The following is a 22,792-nucleotide window of genomic DNA, read 5'->3' on the forward strand; positions in this document are numbered from 1 at the left end:
GTACTACGTGTAAAACACATAAGCTACAAGGGTATATTGTACAACATAGGGAATATATCTAATATTTTGTATTAACTTTATATGTATAATGATTTATATAAATATTGAATGTTGCACACCTGATAGTAATATAATATTGTACATCAGCTGTACTTCCAAAAAAATGTCTTTGAGTTATGTTGGTATGGAAAATTCAGAAGAGTGATATGTCACCAAAATATTAGATTCCCTAAAGGAAAATAACAATGCAGCAGAAGCTATATTAAAATTATAATCCAAGAAAATTTGAAAAATAGCAGAACTTCAATACATAGTTTGAAATACACTTGTGATACTTTATCCAGATAAAGGAGCTCCAAGATATATCCTGGTATAAGTGAAAAAATGAAAACAATGTCTTCAATTTCTGCTCCTGCATGTAGAAAGGCAATTTCCCTACCAGAAAAAGGAAATCAAGGCACAAAATATGTGTGTGTGTGTGTGTGTTTGTCTATGGAATGATTGTCTCTATGCTACACTTCAAATAACAAACACTTCCTCTTTTTTTTTTTTTTTTTTTTTGCTTTTGCCTTTCCTAGGGCTGCTCCTGGGGCACATGGAGGTTCCCAGGCTAGGGGTCTAAACGGAGCTGTAGCCACCAGCCTACGCCAGAGCCACAGCAACGCAGGATCCGAGCTGCATCTGCATCCTACACGACAGCCCATGGCAATGCCAGATCCTTAACCCACTGAGCAAGGTCAGGGATCGAACCCACAACATCATGGTTCCCAGTCGGATTCATTAACCACTGCACCATGATGGGAACCCTGAAATATTTTCTCATATTTGAAAAGAATTGGAAGGTATCCAGACCAGAATCTAGTGAACAAGTTTTAAAGGGTCCCTCTGGAACAATGTCTGATTTTCTTTATGAGGCAGGAAATGCACAAGATTAGCCTAGACATCTTGTAAAAGAGAACAACAACAACAACAAACCTATCTGAAAGTTCAGTGGTCATTTCAGAAGGATTCAGGAAGCATCTTGAGGTTTTTGAGTTGAGTTCCTACTAGATAAGTTGAGACAATTTTGTCATCAAAGTGAATAGTAATTGCAATGGATTTAAGCTGATAAAACACATTTATATCTATGAGTTCATAATGATAGTTTTTAATATGTTAATGTTCTTCATAGGCTATTAGGAAAACAACTTATTATTCTGAACTCTGGTAATTAGCTTTACTTATTCTGCTTTTTCTATGTGAATGGTGCCTGTTTTTTAAACACAGTGTGACATTTTATAAGAAAGTAAAACTTTAAATCTGTTATTTTTCATTTTTTAAAAGTTTATTGACCTATGGTTAATTTACAATGTTGTGATCATTTCTCATGTGCAACAAAGTGAATCAGTTCTATGTGTCATACACATCCATTCTTTCAGATGCTTTTCACACATAGATCATCACAGAACATTGTATAGATTTCTCTGTGCCATACAGTAGGTTCCCTTTGACCAGTCATTCCATCTACCACAGTGTGAATATGCTAAGCACAAACCCACAGTCTCTTTCTCCCCCTCTGCATATTGCCTTTGGTAAACATGGGTTTGTTTTCAAAGTCTGTGAGTTTGTTTCTGTTTTACAAATAAGTTCATTTGTACCTTTTTTTTTTTTTTAAATTTCACGTACAACAGATATGATGTTTTTCTTTCACTGTCTCACTTCACTTAGTAAGCCCATCTATGTTATTGTAATTCACATTATTTTGTTCTTTTTAACGGCCAGATAATATACCGTTTATTCTTTTTAATAGCCTGGTAATATACCAGGTAATATACTTCTTTTTAATCCATTCTTCTGTCAGTGGACGTTTAGGTTGTTTTCATGTCTTGGCTATTGTAAGTAGTGCCGCAATGAACACTAAGGTTGAGGCATCTTTTTGAAATATAATTTTCTCCAGGTAGATGGGGTTGCTGGATCAAATTTTCGGTTTTCATTTTTTTGAGGAACCTCCATGCAGTTTTCCATAGTGGTTGTACCAATTTGCATTTCTACCAGTGCTGTAAGAGGATTTCCTGTAGTCCATACCCTCTCCAGCATCTATTGTTTATAGACTTTCGATGATGGCCATTTTGGTTGGTGTAAGGTCGTAGCTCAGAGTAGTTTTGATTTGCATTTTTTAGTAATTAGTGCTGCTGAGTATCTTTTCAGGTGTTTTTTTGCTAATCTATGTCTTCTTTGTTTTTCTGTTTTTTTTTTTTTTTTTCTGATATTGAGCTTTTTGGGCTGTTTGTATTGATTTGGAAATGCATCCCTTGTCAGTAGCTTCATTTGAAAATGTATTCTCTGATTCTATGGATTGTCTTTTCCTTTTGTTTGTGGTTTACTTTTCTGTGCAAAAGGTTTTAATTAGCTCCCAGTTGTTTATTTTTGCTTTTATTTTCATTACTCAAGGAGGTGGGTCTGAGAAGGTATAACTGTGGTTTCTTCCTTTCTAATTTGAATTCCTTTTATTTCTTTTTCTCCTCTCACTGCTGTGGCTAGGACTTCCAAATCTATGTTGAATAAAAGTCACAAGAGTGGACATCTTTCTCTTGTTCCTGATCTTAGCAGGAATTTTTTTAGGTTTTCACCATTGATAATGATGTCAGCTATGGGTTTGTCATATATGGCCTATATTATATTGAGGTATGTTGCCTCTAGGCCCAATCTCTGGAGGTTTTTTGTTAAAAGAAATGGGTGTTGGATTTTGTCAAAAGCTTTTTCCGTATCTGTTGTGATGATCCTATGGTTTTTATTCTTCAGTTTGTTAATGCAGTGTATCAAAATTATTGATTTTGGGATACTGAAAGATCTTTGCATCCCTGGGATAAATCATACTTGACCATGATGTATATTCTTGTCAATGTATTGCTGGATTGAGTTGGCTAGTATATTGTTGAGGATTTTTGCATCTTTGTTCATCAGTGACCAAGGCCTGTAATGTTCTTTTTTTTAATTTTTATTTTATTTTTTTAACATATTTTTTTCCCACTGTACAGCAAGTGGATCAAGTTATCCTTACATGTATACATTTTTTTCCCCACCATTTGTTCTGTTGCAATATGAGTATCTAGACATAGTTCTCAATGCTACTCAGCAGGATCTTCTTATAAATCTATTCTAAGTTGTATCTGACAACCCCAAGCTCCCAATCCCTCCCACTCCCTCCCTCTCCCATTGGGCAGCCACAAATCTATTTTCCAAGTCCATGATTTTCTTTTCTGTGGAAAGTTTCATTTGTGCTGGATTTTAGATTCCAGTTATAAGTGATATCATATGGTATTTGTCTTTGTCTTTCTGGCTCATTTCACTCAGTATTAGAGTCTCTTGTTCCATCCATGTTGCTGCAAATGGCATTATGTCGCTCTTTTTTATGGCTGAGTAGTATTCCATTGTGTATATATACCTCATCTTCCGAATCCAATCCTCTGTTGATGAACATTTGGGTTGTTTCCATGTCCTGGCTATTGTGAATAGTGGTGCAGTGAACATGCAGGTGCATGTGTCTCTTTTAAGTAGAGTTTTGTCTGGATATATGCCCAAGAGTGGGATTGCGGGGTCATATGGTAGTTCTATGTATAGACTTCTAAGGTATCTCCACACTGTTCTCCACAGTGGCTGTACCAGTTTACATTCCCACCAACAGTGCAGGAGGGTTTCTTTTCTCCACACCTCCTCCAGCCCTTGTTATTTGTGGACTTATTAATGATGGCCATTCTGACTGGTGTGCGGTGGTATCTCATGGCAGTTTTGATTTGTATTTCTCCAATAATCAGGGATGTTGAGCATTTTTTCATGTGCTTGTTGGCCATCTGTGTATCTTCCTTAGAGAACAGTCTATTCAGGTCTTTTGCCCATTTTTCCATTGATTGATTGGTTTTTTTGCTGTTGAGTTGTATAAGATGCCTATATATTCTAGAGATTAAGCCCTTGTCAGTTGCATCATTTGAAACTATTTTCTCCCATTCTGTAAGTTGTCTTTTTGTTTTCTTTTTGGCTTCCTTTGCTGTGCAAAAGCTTTTCAGTTTGATGAGGTCTCATGGGTTTATTTTTGCTCTAAATTCTATTGCTTTGGGAGACTGACCTGAGAAAATATTCACGATGTTGATGTCAGAGAGTGTTTTGCCTCTGTTTTCTTCCAGGATTTTCATGGTGTCTTGTCTTATATTTATGTCTTTCAGCCATTTTGAGTTTATTTTTGTGCATGGTGTGAGGGTGCGTTCTAGTTTCTTTGCTTTGCATGCAGCTGTCCATTTTATGTTCTTGCCTCTCTTGTCAAAGATTAATTGACCATAGGTGTCAGGGTTTATTTCTGGGTTCCCCATTCTGTTCTGTTGCTCTGTCTGTCTGTTTTGATACCAGTACCACACTGTTTTAATGACTGCAGCTTTGTAATATTTCTTGAAGTCTGGGCAAGCTATGCCTCCTGCTTGGTTTTTGTTTCTCAGGATTTCCTTGGCAATTCTGGGTCTTTTGTTGTTCCATGTAAATTTTTGGATTGTTTGTTGTAGTTATGTGAAAGATGTCATGGGTAATTTGATAGGGATTGCATTGAATCTGTAGATTGCTTTGGGTAGTATGGCCATTTTTACAATATTGATTTTCCCAATCCAGGAGCATGGACTATCTTTCCGTTTCTTTACATCTTCTTTGATTTCTTTGATTAAAGTTTTATAGTTCTCGGCATATAAGTCCTTTACCTCCTTGGTCAGGTTTATTCCAAGGTATTTGATTTTGTGAGGTGCAATTTTAAAAGGTATCATATTTTTGTATTCTTTTTCTAATCTTTCATTGCTGGTCTACAGAAATGCAACTGACTTCTGAATGTTAATCATATATCCTGATACTTTGCTGAATTCATTAATCAGTTCAAGTAGTTTTGGGGTTGAGTCCTTAGGGTTTTCTATGTATATTATCATGTCATCTACATACAGTGACAGTTTGATCTCTTCTCTTCCTATATGGATGCCTTTTATTTCTTTTGTTTTTCTAATTGCTGTGGCTAGGACTTCCAAAACGATGTTGAAGAGCAGTGGTGAGAGTGGGCATCCCTGTCTTGTTCCAGATTTGAGTGAGAAGACTTTCAGTTTTTCTCCATTGAGTATTATATTTGCTGTGGGTTTGTCATAAATGGCTTTGATTATATTCAGGAATGTTCCCTCTATACCCACTTTGGTGAGGGTCTTGATCATGAGTGGATGTTGGACTTTGTCAAATGCTTTTCTGCATCTATTGAGATGATCATATGATTTCTGACTTTTCTTTGTTAATGTGGTGTATGACGTTGATTTATTAGCATATGTTGAACCATCCTTATGAACCCAACCTGGTCATGGTGTATAATTTTTTTGATATGTTGTTGGATTTGGTTGGCTAAGATTTTGTTGAGAATTTTTGCATCTATATTCATCAAAGATATTGGCCGATAGGTTTCTTTTTTGGTGGTATCTCTGTCTGGTTTTGGAATGAGGGTGATGGTGGCATCATAGAATGCCTTTGGGAGTATTCCTTCTTCTTCAACCTTTTGAAAAACTTTAAGGAAGATGGGCACCAGACCCTCTTTATATGTTTGATAAAATTCACCCGTGAAGCCATCTGGTCCTGGATTTTTATTTTTAGGGATTGTTTTTATGACTTCTTCAATTTCATTTCTAGTGATCGGTCTGTTCAGTTGGTCTATTTCTTCTTGACTCAGTTTTGGAAGGCTGTAAGATTCTAGAAAATTGTCCATTTCTTCCGGATTGTCAAATTTGTTGGCATATAGTTGTTCATAGTATTCTCTTATGGTTTTTTGTATTTCTGCAGTATCCGTTGTGATTTCTCCTTTTACATTTATAATATGTTTATTTGAGTTCCTTCTCTCTTCTTTTTAGTGAGTCTGGCCAGGGGTTTGTCAATTTTGTTTACCTTTTCAAAGAACCAGCTCTTGGTTTTATTAATTTTCTATACTGTTTTTTGAATCTCTATTTTATTGATTTCTTCTTTGATATTTAGAATATCCTTCCTTCTGCTGACTTTTTTGTTCTTCTTTTTCTAATTCATTTAGGTGGAGGGTTAAGTTGTCAATCTTGGATCTTTCTTCTTTTTTGAGAAAGACCTGTATTGCTATAAATGTCCCTCTGAGCACTGCTTTCGCAGCACCCCATAGATTTTGAGAGGTTGTGTCTTCATTATCATTTGTTTCAAAGTAGTTTTTAATTTCCTTCTTGATTTCCTCATTGACCCATTGGTTTTTTAGTAGCATGTTGTTTAGTCTCCATGTAGTAGGTTTTTTCTCATTTCTTTTCCCATGGTTGATTTCTAATTTCATGACATTGTGGTCAGAGAAGTTACTTGAGATAATTTCTATGCTCCTAAATTTGTTGAGGTTAGCTTTGTGTCCCAATATGTGGTTGATTCTTGCGAATGTTCCATGTGCACTTGAGAAGTATGTGTATTCTGATTTTTTTGGATGTAGTATCCTGAAGATGTCAATCAAGTCTAACTTTTCTATTGTTTCCTTTAGGATCTCTGTTGCTTTATTGATTTTCTGTCTAGAGGATCTGTCCATTGATGTGAGGGGGTATTAAGGTCTCCCTACTATGATTGTATTCCCATCAATATCTCCCTTTATGTCTGTTAATATTTGTTGTATGTTTCTGGGCGCTCCTGTGTTTGGGGCACATATGTTGACGATGGTAATATCCTCTTCTTGGATGGATCCCTTAATCATTAAATAGTGTCCTTCTTTGTCTTTCTTTATGTGTTTTCTTTTAAAGTCTATTTTGTCTGATATGAGTGTTGCAACTCCTGATTTCCTGTCATGTCTATTGGCATGAAACATTTTTTCCCACCCCTTCACTTTTGATCTATATGTATCCTTTGTCCTAAGGGTAAGTTTCTTGTAGGCAGCATATTGAAGGTTTTTGCCTTTTTATCCACTCAGCCCCTCTATGTCTTTTGATTGGAGCATTCAGTCCATTGACATTTAAGGTGATAATTGATAGATGTTTATTTATTGCCATTTTAAACCTCATGTTCCAGTTGATTCTATGGTTCTCCATGCTTCCTTTCTTTTTTTGGTTGGATGGTCTCCAGTTATTATCTGCTTGAGTGTTTTTTTTTCATTTTTTGTGAATGCAGTGTTTCGTTGTGGCTTGTGGTTGCCATGTTTTTTAAGTATCCTAACGTCTTCCTATAATTGTGTTTTAGCCTGATGGTCCTGTAGGTTCAAACTCTTCATTACTGTATTAAAATTAAGAAGAGAAACAAACAAAAAAGTGTCTATTTATTTCCTAAAATCCCATGCCCACATTTTATGATTTTGATGACTCTTTTTTATCTTTTTAATTTTATTTTGTCTGAAACATGTTCATGATTAAATCTGTATGCTGGCTTATTGTAATTTTCTTTTTATGTGGATTTTTGGTCTGGTCTTGGTAGCAGGGTGATGGTGGCCTCATAGAATTAGTTTGGGAGTATTCCTTCCTCTCCAAGTTTTTAGGAAAAGCTTCAGAAAGATAGGTGTGAACCCTTCTTTAAATGCTAGATAGAATTTTCCTGTGAATCCATCTGGTCCTGAATTTTCATTTTTTTGGACATTTTTATTTTTTTTAATTTTTAAATTTTTTGTTTTTTGTTTTTTTTTTCTTTTTAAAGGGCCACAACTGTAGCATATGGAGGTTGCCAGGCTCAGGGTCGAATCTGAGCTGTAGCTGCTGGCCTATGCCACAGCTATTGCCAGTTGGGTTCCAAGCCGTGTCTCTGACCTATGCCACAACAAACAGCAATGCAGGATCCTTAACCCACTGAGTGAGGTCTGGGATTGAACTCACGTCCTCATGTATGCTAGTCGGGTTTGTGAACTGCTGAGCCACGATAGCAACTTCTTTTGGACATTTTTAAATCACAGTTTCAATTTTAGTTGTTGTTATCAGGATGTTCACCTCTTCTCTTTCTTACTGGTTTAGTCTTGGAAGATTGTATCTTTGTAAGTTTCTGTCCATTTCTTCTAAGTTGTCTAAGTTAATGTAGTAGTCTCTTATGATCCTATATATTTCTTGGATGTCCAATATAACATCTCACTTTTCATTTCTAATTTTATTGATTTAAGTCCTCTTTTTCTTTTCTTGATATCTGCCTAAGGGTTTATCAATTGTGTTGATCTCTTCAAAGAACCAGCTTTTGGTGTCATTGACATTTTCTGCTGTATTCTTTGTTTCATTAGTTTATTTATGCTTTGATCTTTATGATTTCTTTCCTTCTACTAACTTTGAGATTTACTTGTTGTCTCTTGTCGCTTTAGGTTTAAGGTTAGATTGTTTGAGATTTTCCTTGTTTCCTGAGGTAGAATTACTTTGCTATAAACTTCCCTCTTAGAAGTTTTTTTTTTTTTGCTGCATACCATATGTTTTGTATCATTGTGTATTCATTGTATTTTGTCTTTAGATATTGTTTGATTTTTCTTTGATTTCTTCAGTGATCCATTGGTTGTTTAAGAGCATGTAGTTTAGTCTCCACATATTATTTTTTTGCAGTTTTTTTTCCTGTTGTTGATTTCTAGTCTTACAGCATTTTGGTTGGAAAAGAGGCTTCGATTTTCTTAAATTTACCAAGGCCTTCTTTGTGGCACAGAATGTGATCTATCCTAGAGAATGTTCCATATGCACTTGAGAAGAATGTATATTCAGCTGCTTTCTGATGAATTGTTCTATAAATATCTATTAGGTCCATCTGGCACAATGCATCGTTTAAAGCCTGTGTTTCGTTGTTGATGTTCTGTCTGGATAATCTGTTCATTGCTGTAAGTGGGGTGTTAAAATCCTCCAGTATTTTTGTGTTATTGTTGATGTCTCCTTTTATGGCGGTTAGCAGTTGCCATATATATTGAGGTGCTCCTATGTTGGATACATACATATTTACAATTGTTACATATTTTTCTTGAATTGATCCTTTGATCATTATATGTCTTCCTCTGTCTCTTATAACCATATTTATTCTAAAAAATCGATCTTTTTTGCTATGAGTATTGCTACTCCTGCTTTCTTTTGATTTAAGTGTTCATGGAATATCTTCTTCCATCCTGTCACTTTCACTTTGTATGTGTCCCTAGAACTGAAGTGCTTGTCTTGTAGACAGGATATATATGAGTCTTGTTTTTGTATCCATGCAGCCAGATGATGTCTTGTAGACCATTTCCATTTAAGGTAATTATTGATGTGTATGTTTTTATGGCCATTTTGTTAATCGTTTTGGATTTGATTTTGGTTTGTCATTTTTTTCTTGTCGTGTTTTCTCATGGTTTGATGGCTATCTTTAACGTTGTGTTTGGATTCCTTTTTCTTATTTATGTGTGTGTTTCTACTGCAGATTTTTTGTTTGTAGTTACCATGAGCTTTTGATATAGGACTTTATCTCTCTCTCTCTCTCTCTCTCTCTCTCTATATATATATATATATATATATATATATATATATATATACAAAATTTTTTAAAGATGGTAGTCTCTTAATTACAAATATGTCTCCAGTATTCTGCATTTGTACCCTCCTCTGCTCAAGACTGCTTGATTCTGTATCACATCTGTGTGTGAATGATTTCCTACCTTTTCTCTATGTTTGCCTTTACTATTGAATACACTCATTAGTAAATTTCCTTTTTTCTGGTTCTTTTTTTAAATTTTTTCTTTTCTATGTCAGTGATTTCACTTCATTTCAACCTAGAATATTCCTTTAGTATTTGTTGTAAAGCTGGTTTGATGATGCTGAAATCTCTTAGCTTTTGCCGGTCTATAAGCTTTAGATTTGTCCTTTAAATCTGAATGAGAACCTCACTGGTTAGGGTATTCTTGGTTGAAGACTTTTTTTGTCTTCATCACTTTAAGTATATTGTGCCATTCCCTTCTGGCCTGCAGAGTTTCTGCTGAAAAATCAGCTGATCACCTTATTGGGATTCACTTGTATGCTATTTGCTGCTTTTCCCTAGCTGATTTCAGTATTTTTACTTTGTCTTTACTTTTGATCAGTTTCATACGTGTGTGTCCCAGTGTATTGTTCTCAGATCATTCTAGATTCATTTCACTTCCTCTATTTAAGTGAGTGTTTCTTTTCCTATGTTGGGGAAGTTTTGAGTTATTATCTTTTCAAATATTTTCTCCAGGCCTTTCTCTGTCTATTTTCCTTCTCACACCCCTATAATGCTTATGCCATTGGTGCATATAAAGTTGTTCCAGAGATCTCTTAAACAGTCCTTACTTCTTTTCATTCTTTTTTTTAACTTTTTTTTCTGTGTCAGTGCTTTCCACCAGTCTATCTTTCACCTTACCTATTCATTCTACATCTTTTATTCTGCTATTGGTTCCTTTGAGTGAATTTTCTATTTCAATTATTTTATTTTTCATCTCTTTTCCTTTAAACTTTAGATCTTCTTTTTCTTTGTTCACCTTTTCTTGTAATTTATTGAACTTGGTCTCCAGGGTTTTCTCTGAGATCTTGAATCAGATTTACTACCATTACTCTAAAGTCTTTTTCATGGTGGTTGCTGATCTAGAGTACATTTAATTTTTTTTTAAATTGGTTTTCGCCTTGTTCCTTCATCTGGCTCATATTCCTCTGCCTTTTCATTTGGTGTATTTTTTTTTGTATGTGGTCTCCTTTTGCATGCTAGAGGGTTGCAGCCTCTACACTTCTTGTGTCTAGCCCTTTGCAGGTGACATTAATACAGGCATCTGTGTGGGGTTCCCTCACAAAAGAGGGGCTTGTGCCAGCACACTGGTAGGTGAAAATGAGCCTTGTCCCTCTGGTGGGTGAAGATTTTTCTCTGAGTGTTATTAGAGGCAACTGTGTGCCTGGGAGGACTTTAGTTAGCCTGTTTGCTGATGGGATTGCTCTGTTCTCATCTTGTTTTTATTTGGCCTGGGTCTTCTCAGCCCTAATGGATTGAGCTGGATTTTTCCAAAAGAGCAGCCTCCAGGGGCCCTCACACCAATGATAATGATTGTTCCTAGGACTTCAGCCTCCCATGTCATGTCCTGTACCCATAGCAAGCTATGTCCACATCCTGCTCTCCCACAAGACACTCAATAGCCCACAGCTAGGACAACCTGAGATTTTTATGGAGTCTCTTCCTGTTAACTGGGGTCCAGGGCACATAAAACTCTGTATGCACTCTCTAGGAGTAGAGTCTCTCTTTCTCACAGTCTTGTGGAGCTCTTTATCAGAAGCCCTATTGTTTTTCCATGCCAAATGCTCTGGGGGTTACTCCTGCCAATGCCAGCCCCCTGGGCTGGGAAACCTGATATGGGGTTCAGAACTCTCACTCCTAAGGGAGAGTGTCTATAATATTCTTATTTTCCATTTTGTGTGTTGCTCATCTGGCATGTATAGGATTTCTTAGGTCATGAAAGTACCTCTCCTGCCATCTCAGTGTGAGTTATTCTTTGTATTTGGGTATAAGATATCTTTTTTGGAAGTTTTGAGCCTATTTTGTTGGTAGTTGTTTAGCAGTTACCTGAAATTTAGGTGATGTAATGAGAGGAGGTGAGCTTGAGTCCTTCTGATCCAACATCTTGTCTATGCCAAATCCAAGCTTTAAATATTTAGAGTGAAAGAAAAAAGAAGACTGAGGGGTGGAGAAGAGAGGGAACTAGAGATGAAGGGAAGGGAGAAGAGCAGAGGAGATTGGAGCAAAGGATAAAAAAGGAAGGGAAGAAATGGAAATGAAATGGAATGAAATGGATAAAGAAAAGGATAGAGAGGGAAAGAACAGAATAGTGAAGGAGAAAGAAATATGTTTTTTTTAATAAAGGAAAGAGAGGCAAGCAGGCTAGGAAGTTTCCAGGCTAGGGGTTGAATCAGAACTACAGTTCTGGCCTATGCCACAGTCCCAGCAACACAGGATATGAACCACGTTGTGACTATACCATGGCTTGCAACAACACCTGATCCTTTAACCCACTGAGCAAGGTAGGGATCAGACTTGCATGCTTATGGATTCTAGTTGAGTTTGTAACTGCTGAGCCATGAAGGGAACTCTGGGGAGAACATTTTTGATGGAACATTTGAGTGTTTACTTTTGACTACATTAAGTGAGGTGTCTTTGAAGCGTTCAAATAAATGTCCTTCCCGGTGGTTGGATTTATGAATCTGGAGATTAGGGGAGCTGTAAGAGCTGAAAACACATGTGCTGGGTCATCTTCATAGCGATGCCATTGAAAGTCATAAAAATAAATGAAATCTCTTAAAAAGAAAGATTTGGAAGCATAGACTAGGGACTGTTAAATCTTGGTTGAGATCTTCGGCCTCTACCCAATCTCAATAAAAACATTTAGATTGGGTAGAGGCATAAGAGCCATTGTCTATCATAATACTTTCTACCTTTTTACATTTTTTAACAACAATTACAATTTCTCTTTTCACTACTGGAATAGAAGAGTATAGATTGGGATACTCGAGTTTTTACTGTGAAGATTAGCGAGGATTGAAATAGGCCCCTCTGTGTATGAAGGGTATGTGACTCTCTGATTATGCATGAACAAAAAGAAGGCTTAAGAAGTCAATGAATAAGGGAGAGGTAGGTAGTTATATTTGCTTTTCTGTAAATGTTATATTATTCTATAATTCACACTTCACAACATTCTAAAAAGAATCCAAGTTGAGTAAAATGCTGTGTAAAAAAATTAAGCAATGAGAAAAGTATATAAATTATGTTTATGTAATAACTCTGAATGAGGGGGTTCTATGAATGTAACGCAAATGGAAGAGGTAAATCATTAACCAGTTGATCTAGCAGTGGAATTTCTGGATGATATGGTAATTCTGTTTTTAATTTTGAGGAATCATCATACTTTTTCCATAGTGGCTGCACCAATTTACATTCGCAAAAACATGGTACAAGTGCTACCTGTTCCCTCAGTCTCATGTATACTTGTCTTGGGATTTTGATAATATCTCATTGTGGTCTTAATTCCATTACCCTGATGATTGGTGATTTTGAGCACCTTTTCATGTATGTCTTTTTAGCCATAAGTTATGTCTTTGGAAAAACATCCGTTAAGTCCTTTGCCCATTTTTACTTAGATTATTTGCTTTTTCACTGTTGAGGTGCAAGAGTTTTTTTTTTTAATATATATTTTGTATATAAATCCTTTATCAGGTATATGATTTGCAAATATTTTCTCCCATTTGGTAGGCTGCCTTTTCATTTTTTGCTGATGGTTTCCTTTGCTATGTAGAAGTTTTTTAATTTAATATAGTCTTACTTGTTTATTTTTGCTTTTGTTGTCAAATCCAAAAAAGCAATATTGTGTCCAATGTCAGGTGCTTACCGCCGTTTTCTCTTGGAGTTTTATGGTTTCAAGTTTTGATTACTTAAGCCATTTTGAGTTCATTTTTGTGTATGGGGTCAGATAGTGATCCATTTTCACTCTTTACTCTGTTGCTTTCTAATTTTCCCAGAACAACTTATTAAAGGGACCATGTTTTCCTTGTCTTAAAAATATATGTTCCTTTGTTGTAAACTAATCAATCATGTATTCATGGGTTTGCTTTTGGACTCTGAATTCTGATTCATTGATCGTTGTGACTGTTTTTATGCCCTTACTCTGCTGTTATGATTACTCTAAGTTTGAATATAGTTTGTAATCAGGAAGCATGATATATGCACCTTGATTTTTTCTCAAGCTTGCTTTGGATACTTTGTGTCCTTTTTTGGTGCCATGCACATTTTAGTATTGTTTGTCTATTTTTTTTTTAAATGCCATTGGAATTTAGATGGGGATTGCATTACTCTGATGATTGCTATGGGTCATATGGATATTTCAACAATATTACTACTTCTGATCCATAACCATGGGCATTTTCCATTCATTTTTGTCTTCTTTAATACTTCTCATCAATTTTTTATAGTTTCCAGTTTATAAGTCTTTTGCCTCCTTGCTTTTAATTTCTTCTAGTTATTTGATCCTAGGCATTTTGTGATACAAGTGTAAATATGATTTTTTCTTAATTTTTCATTCTTCTAGTCTGTTGATAGTGTGTAGACATTCACCTGATTTTTGTATATTGATTTTGCGTCCTGCAACTCTACTGAATTTGCTAATTATTTCAAACATCTTTTTTGGAGTCTCTAGTGTTTTCTATATAAAATATCATGCTATCTACAAACAATGAAGACGAATGATGACATTTTCACTACTACCTTTTGAGTTGGATATCTTTGTTTTTTGTTTGTTTGTTTGTTTGTTTTTTACATCAGTTGCTAGGACTTCTGATACTGTCTTCATGAAAAGTGATGAGTGTTCATCCTTCTCTTGATCCTATTGACAGAGGAAAGTCTTTCAGACTTTCACTGTTCAATATCATTTAGCTATGGAGTTGTCTTATGTTTATTACATGGAGATACTTTTCCTCTATACCCACTTTATTTAGTTTTTATCATAAATGGATGTTAAATTTTGTCAACTCTTTCCCCATGCATCTATTGAGGTGATTACATGATTTTTATTTTTTTAATTTTTATTACTCAATGAATTTATTACATTTATAGTTGTACAATGATCATCACAATCCAATTTTATAGGATTTCCAACCCACAAACCCAGCGCATCCCCAACCCCCCAACTGTATCCTTTGGAGACCATAAGTTTTTCAATGTCTATGAGTCCGCCTCTGTTCTACAAAGAAATTCAGTCTGCCCTTTTTTCAAAGTCCACATGTCCGTGAAAGTATTGATGTTGGTGTCTCATTCTATGTCTTATTTCACTTAGCATGATAATTTCTAGGTCCATCCATCTTGCTAAAAATGCCAGTATTTTGTTCCTTTTAATGGCTGAGTGATATTCCATTGTGTGTATATACCACACCTTCTTGATCCACTCCTCTGTTGATGGACATTTAGGTTGTTTCCATGTCTTGGCTATTGCAAATAGTGCAGCAATGAACATCGGAGTACATGTGTCTTTGTGAGTCACGGTTTTCTCTGGATAGATGCCCAGGAGTGGGATTGCTGGGTCAAATGGTAGTTCTATGTTTAGTTTTCTGAGGACTCTCCATACTGCTTTCCACAGTGGTTGCACCAATTTGCAATCCCACCATCAGTGTACTAGGGTTCCTTTCTCTCCACACCCTCTCTAGCACTTAGTGTTTGTAGACTTTTGGATGATGGCCCTTCTGGCTGGTGTAAGGTGGTACCATTATATGATTTTTATCCTTTATTTTGTAAATGGAGTATGTCACATTGTTTAGTTTTTGAATGTTGAACCATCATCACACCCCTGGAATCAAGTCTTCTAGTTCATGGGGATATGATCTTTCTTTCTCAAGTGTCCATGGAATAATGATGTCCACTTCTCATGTTTATTGTGAAGGTTAAATAATATAACACATGTAAAGCACTTAGCACAGTGTCCAGTAGATCTTAACTTTCAATAAATGGTGATCATTTACTTTGCAGATTTCAGATCTCCTTTCCTTCTCTCCTGTGCTTTAGGTCTAAATTTCTAACCACCTTCAAGCCATTTCCATTGGAATATATTTTTTTTGCTACCTAAAACTTATACTATATCTAGATTTGAGCTCATCATCCTTCTCATAATTTTTCCAATTCACATGTTTTTATGTTTCTCCCATCAGTTATACTTTCAGTGGTGATGTCATTTTTGATGCCTCCTGTGTCTTTGCTTTATACATCCAACCAGTAACCATGGCTTTCTGGTTTTACATAATGTCTATCTAACTAAAATCCTGCTTTCCTACCCTGGTTCAGACTGCTGGATGATGGCAAGGGCCTTGAAGTTCTCTCTCCTGTAATCCCTTATACACATCTTCCCAGTCTGATTTGCAAAAGCATAGATTTGAACACATCAACCTTTTACTCAAAAACATTCAATGATTTCTCATGGCTTATAAAGCAATGATTCTAGAAGCAATCTAGAATCATGTAGATTTATTTAGTCTCACGTCCAAACTTTAGCATCATCTGGTTATATCTTTGCAATGTATTTGCTTCCAATTCTTTTGCATTAGTCAAACACACTTTTTTAAGAAGTTTATTGAAGTGTAGTTAATTTAAAAGGATGTGATAATTTCTGCTGCACAGCAGAGTGACCTAGTCATACATATATACTTATGCACTCTTTCTCAGATTCTCTTCCCACATAAATTATCACTGAATACTGGGTAAAGTTCTCTGTGCTGTACATCAGGGCCCTGTTGGCTAATCGTTCATATATCTCAGTATGAAAATGCCAATCCCAAACCCCCAGTTTATCCTCCCCACCATCTCTCCCATTGCCCACACCTGTCCCCTTTTGTAACCATAAGCTTTTCAAAGTCTTTGAATATATCTCTGTTAATTTGTATCCTTTTTTAATGATTCCACATATAAGTGATATCTGATAACATATAATGTTTGTCTTTCACGGTCTAACTAACTTCACTTGGTATGATAATTTCTAGGTCCATTCATGTTGTTGCAAATGGCATTATTTCAGTTTTTATGGTTGAGTAATATTGCATTGTATGTATGTTCCACATTTTTCATCCATTCCTCTGTTGATGGACATTTAGGCTCCTTCCGTGTCTTGGCTATTGTTAATAGTTAATAGTACTGCAATGAACATTGTGGTGCATGTATCTTTTTGAATGATGGTTTTCTCTGGATATATGACCAGGGTTGGAATTGCTGGACTGCATGATAGTTCTATTTTTTGTTTTTTGAGGAATCTCCATACTGATTTCCCTAGTGGTTGCACCAATGCACATTTACACCAACAGTGTAAGAATATTTACTTTAAATTCAATTTCATGGATTACTGTTGACTTACCATGATATATTAGTTTCAATTTTGCAGCAAAGTGAATCAGTCTTACATAGAAATATATCCATTTTGCTCATATAGGTTATAACAAATTGTTGAATAGATTTTTCTGTGCTACATAGTAGGTTCTTGTTAATCATTGACTTTTTACAGTGGTGTGTATATGTTATTTCCACCTCTCAATTCATCCCTCCCCTATACTGTTTCACCTATGGTATCCATAAAATTGGTTTTGAAATCTGATAATTTGTTTTATAAATAAGTTATTGAGTGTCATTTTTATTAGATTCCATCTATAAATGCTATCATGTGATATTTGTCTTTGTCTGCCCTACTTCACTCAGTCTGATAAGCTCTAGGTCCATCCATGTTGCTGCAAGTGACATTATTTCTTTCTGTTTTTATGGCTGATAGCATTCCATTGTATATATGAACCATGTTTGTTTTTAATCTGTTCTCATGTTGATGTACATCTAGGTTGCTTCCCTGTCTTGGCTATTGTAAACAGTGCTTCAATAAACATTGGGGTGCACGTATCTTTTTGAATTACAGTTTTCTCTGGATGGATGCCTAGGAGTGGGATTGCTGGATCATTTGACTTAGCTGTTAAGAACATGGATTTGGAGGCAGATAGTCTGAGCTTGATTCCTGAGTTCCACCTTAATATTTCTTTGGACAAGTTATGAGAACTCTCTATCCCTCATATTTTTAAGGTGGAGTCATAGGAAATTAAAGTTTAGTAATGAAAGTAAAAGTCTTAATAGATGTGCTGGATAGTTCAATGTATACTACTGAAAAGTTACTTGTAAGTTGAAAAATGTATGAGGATTAATTTAAAATGGGGTTAAAAAATGGGAGCTAGAGTAAGAGGCCTGGATATATCAGTTACAGATTATTCTGTTGTAAATAAAGCATCTTTTCCAAACAAGCTTAAACAATAAGATCTTTTGTTTAATACAACCAGAAGGAAGATTGATTCCAGTGGCTCTGGGTCTGTTTCTGTGTAATTCATTCAGCCATGCCCCCTTTCTTTGGACTTCACCTCCAGGCGAGTTTACGTCTTGATGACAGATTGTATGTAGACTGTGCCTGAAATAATATCGATATGCCATGATATACAGAGGGGGAAGCATTGCCAATTTTGTGATCTCCTTTAAAATATAGGATCTATATTTCCCAGAAATACCCAGAAAATCACTTCTTTTGACTCACTGTCCCCAAATAAGTCATACATTCGTCCCTCAACAGACCTCTGGAATTAGATGTTGCCAAGGATGGGGATGAAAACAGTAGAGGCATACAGCTAAAATTGTGGTGCCCTTAGAAAATGGAAACAAAATCAAGGCATGGAGTCTAAAAGCTAAAAATAGCTGCTGAATTAGAAGATAATACTGGATGTACAACATCCAGATAATTCAGAGCTTCTCAAACAGCTTTTTATCTATATTCTTTTTAGCCCATAAAATGTGTTAGGAAGCTAAGGAGCTTTGTTTATGTGAATTAGTTCTATCAGTATTTACAATATTAGAAAGGAGAACCAAGAAAGTAAAACATGAATATTGATTTATTCATTCCAAACTAAAAACAACAAGCATATTGCCCTTTTACTTTTATAATTATATTCAAAATTATTGAGGATGCGTTTACATGTATAACTGAGTTGTAATCTTGTACAGCAGAAATTACCACAATACAGTATTGGAACTATACTTCAATAAAACTTTAAAAAATGAAAACAATTTTGAAAAGGAAGGTTTATTGAATGGCCAAATATGTCAGTCTTCATATTAAGTACTGATGATATCAAAACAGTTATGACATGTTTGATATGAAAAGAAGATAGGTCTTCAGTATATTATCTAACAGGTTCAATTTGCTATGTAGTATATTCTCTCCTTTTAGAGTTTCAGGTCTCTTCATCTAATGTATGAATGACTGAAGTTGCTCTCCTTGCTTCATGTCTTATTACAATCAGTTGCAACATCAGGTTCCTAAAGTGTACACTCGTATTACTCTGCTCCAGAAAGATGCTAATGTTTGATGCTTCTAAGCTAGATTCAGATTTCTTAGGGCAGCCCTTAAGATTCTCAATAATCTGACCCTCTTCTGTTTTTTTTTCCTCTCACATTCACCACCAGCTCTCACCAATACTTTTGTCAGCTCTCTGACTCTGTCCCACAGTTCACCTCCCTGATCCCCATTCCCAGTGCCACACTCATTTCCATACCCATTGATTCTGGCCATACCCATTCCTGTTTTTCTCCAAATCTTAAACTTTTTCCCATGTCAAAGGCACAATTTCTTCTAATGCTACTCAAGAACTAAATGTCCCATGTGACAAAGATCTCCACTTTTTGAATGCCTAGGCATGTGGGGGAAAATGCAATACCGATTCAAATTCTAGCTCATTCCAGTGACCTGGATGAACTTGGCCAAACTCCAAAGTATTTCAAAGTATGAGATTTTTACTAAGGCAAATCATGAAAAGTCATTTCTAACCACTTGATAGGTTTAGTGTTTAAAAAGTTTAGCTTAGTTACAGGCAGACAGTAGGTTCTCAGTGAATGAACTTTTTTCTTCTTTAACATTTGCACATGTGAGGATCAATACATATGTTTTGTTTAGCTCTTTCAATTTTTGCTATTTTCTACCTCATTAATGCTTGAACAGCACCACCAGCTCTTTGTTAATCCTATGCATGTGTCAATACTTTACATTGGACTCAATCCAGGTTCACGGTATTCCTAATGACAAGATATGCATGTAATACTATCACAGGGATAATACCCTCTTTTAAAAAAGAGCTGTGTTCATAAATTATAGTGTCATACAAACTGGACAATGACTCAAACTCCATGAAAATTTTACACGCATTCAGATATCTGTACAAATAGCATCATTTTCAATCGCAGATTGATAAATCACTAATGTATTCACAGAATCTCTCTAGGAGACCTTGAGAGAAATTTGACTAATTCAAATAGGAAAACATGCTTGATTAGAGAATACATGCTCTGCTTGACTTCATAGTCAAATGCAATCTCTCGAACAAACTAAAAAACAAGAACCAATTTTAAACATAGAGCATACTATTGTCATACACTGTTGTTTAAGAAGGGATTAATTTAAGAACTTGGAATATGGCTGAGTTTGTGTGATTATGCCTTGAGATTCCAGAATATGGCCAATAGCATTAAATGGAGGTAATCTCCTATGTAGTGAATTCTATTCAAAGCATTTGTTCAATTTGTTGAAAATTACAACTCATACTCTGAAACTAATAGCGACTGCTGTAACTGAATACATCTTGACACAGTTTGTGACTCAGGAGTGATTTTTGTCTTTTTAGGCCATGCCACAGCATATGGAGGTTTCCAGGCTAGGGTTCTAATCAGAGCTACAGATGCCAGCCTCAACCACAGCCACAGCAATGTGGAATATGATCCGTGTCTGCAACCTACACCACAGCTCACAGCAACACCAGATCCTTAACTCACTCAGCAAGGCCAGGGATTGAACCCACAGCCTCATGGATACCAGTCAGGTTCGTTAACAACTGAGTCATAATGGGAACTCCAGCAGTAATTTTTTAGTTCACCCCTGATGGAATGTATTAAGTAAAATTTTTTTTATACATTCTGGCAGAATCTCTCCTGCTGGTCTGATTTATTTGAGTCATAGACTATCATGTTTTAGTAATATAACATTTTATAAAAATTGGCCATTTTCTACATTGTCAGTATTCCTTAACTTGGAAAATAAAGTTTTATAAAATTAAAATCAGTTGTCCATATGGGTGTTTGTTTCAGATTGTTATGATATCTTCCTAATATTTTTTCATGACATTTATTACTTCTTTATTTTTGAGACTTTAAATGTAAGGATTTAATAAGGGAATAACTAGAGTATAAAAAATAGCCAGGGGTAAATCTTTGTCTTCTTCATTAACTGAATTTGGTCGAATGTACATGAAGAGAAGAGATCCATAGAAGATTGAGACAGAGAGAAAGTGGAATGAACAAGTAGATAAGGCTTTGCCTCTTCCCTTGTTGGATTTCATTGTGAAAATTGTGAAGAGGATGAAAAGGTAAGAGATTATTACTATTGTAATAGTCAAGGTTTGAGTTGACCCAGAAAAGATAAATATCATCAATTCATTGATATAAGGGCCAACACAGAAGAGTCTGTATAATGGAAGAACATCACAAAAGAAGTGGTTGATTTCATGACACCTACAGAAAGTTAACCTAAACAGAAAACCTGCATGAATCATGGAGTGCAGGTTACCAGCTATGTAGGCTCCTGTGGTCATGTTAATACAGAGTTTCTTTGACATCAAGGTGTGGCATAGCAGTGGGTTGCAGATGGCCACATAGCGATCAAAGGCCATTGCTGCCAAGAGAAAACAGTCTGCAGTTTCAGCTAGGCAGAGGAAATACCACTGTGCCATGCATTCATGGATGGAAATGATTCTGTCCTTAGAGAAGAAATTCTGTAGCGTCTTTGGGGTAATGGCACAGGAACAACAGGAATCCATCAGAGCGAGGTTGCCCAGAAAGATGTACATTGGTGTGTGAAGACGACGCTCTGTACATATCAATGCCACCAGACCAAGGTTTCCCACCATGGTGATCAGGTAGATGGTAAGGAACACCAGAAACAGAATGGTCCTCAGCTCTGGGAGATCTGTAAATCCTGTGAGCACAAACTCTATTGTCAAGGATTGGTTATCCCCAGTCATGTCTACATTCATTGTCTGTCGAGACAGGAATTATGGTTATACAAGATGGGCAGGGAGGTTGTGGTTGGTGGATACAAACTGTTACACTTGGAATGTTGGGAATAGGGTCCTATTTTATAGCACAGGGAACTGTGTATAACTGGGTGACCTTACTATGCAAAAGAATTTGAAGAAACATTGTACACCAACTATAATGAAAAAAAATGATTTTAATTTGAATATATATAACTTTCCTGTTAAAGTTTTCTTTTTATACCAAGGCGTAAAGTTCTTCTTCAAGCTTCTGCTGTCTTGTGATACAAGCACACAGTCTTCTTGGGGACATTTGTTAGCCTAACATGTCAGTTCCTATGACTTCAACTCTGAAACTCAAAATTCACAAGAGTGTTTTGATAATTACAGGAGCAGTGGTCAGAGTTACAAATGTTTATCTTTATGAATTTATGCAAGTATAATGTATAAAGTTAGGTAATGATATTTACTTCACTGTGCCTATCCAATTTCAGTTTTAATTTTTGTATTAGAGATCCTTGAATGGCATTTAACATCACTTTTTCTATATGTATACATTTGCATTGAGCAAAAATATTTCCATATACTCCCCCAGTGGGGGAAATATTTTAATATAATCCTACAATAGATATGTTAAACTATATTTTTAGAATTGCTAGAAGATTACTAGGGATTAATGAGAGTAATGTTTCTTCAGTTTTGAGGAAAGTCCACTCACAGAGCTAAGGAATAAAAATATGCATTGATGCCCACCTCTTTATCCCTTTCCTAATGTCATACTCATTTACAGAAACATTGACTCTCCACATGCCATTATTCCTACTGAATTTTGCCCAGATACACCTTTTTTTCTCTTTATCTAGAGCATAGGTTATATATAATCATACTTAATAAAGCTAACTAAATGCTTCACACCATACTAATTTCCACTTTCTAGACTCTCCCGCACATCTCCTATACCCAATACAAACTATGATGGCTTATGTATAATCTGCATTACATTTTGTCTGTAGGTGCACACATTTTCCTGACTGTGTGTAGGCATTTTTGAGTTTAGGTGTAACTCATACAGCTGTACAGTGCTCTGGGGTTAGGCTGTATTGATTTCAGGCCTACTTCCATCTCAGTGACATGGGATGGGTGAACTTGTGTTCAGGGTCCTACTAATGATCCTTAATGACTTTTTTGGTTGTCCTTCCAGTGATCCTAAGTGACCACTTCCACAA

At 35.8% G+C, this 22,792-nt stretch overlaps 1 protein-coding gene and 1 long non-coding RNA gene across 2 annotated transcripts in view; one reads left to right on the forward strand and one right to left on the reverse strand.

Annotated features, from left to right (window-relative positions):
- Positions 1 to 18,157, forward strand: part of LOC110258296 — an 83,792-nt gene extending 65,635 nt beyond the window's left edge. Inside the window, exon 3 of the long non-coding RNA XR_002341045.1 lies at positions 17,778 to 18,157. This is a non-coding gene — a long non-coding RNA (uncharacterized LOC110258296). The remainder of the gene's footprint in view (positions 1 to 17,777) is intronic.
- A 2,527-nt stretch (positions 18,158 to 20,684) lies between these two features.
- On the reverse strand, positions 20,685 to 21,554 carry LOC100627570 (olfactory receptor 5K3-like). Its single transcript, XM_013982503.2, has one exon. The coding sequence runs from the start codon at positions 21,552 to 21,554 to the stop codon at positions 20,685 to 20,687; it is 870 nt and encodes a 289-aa protein (XP_013837957.2).
- Between the last annotated feature and the right edge of the window lie 1,238 nt (positions 21,555 to 22,792).

This window comes from Sus scrofa, unplaced genomic scaffold (genome assembly GCF_000003025.6).
Source record: "Sus scrofa isolate TJ Tabasco breed Duroc unplaced genomic scaffold, Sscrofa11.1 Contig1815, whole genome shotgun sequence".
NCBI classification, from domain to species: domain Eukaryota; kingdom Metazoa; phylum Chordata; class Mammalia; order Artiodactyla; family Suidae; genus Sus; species Sus scrofa.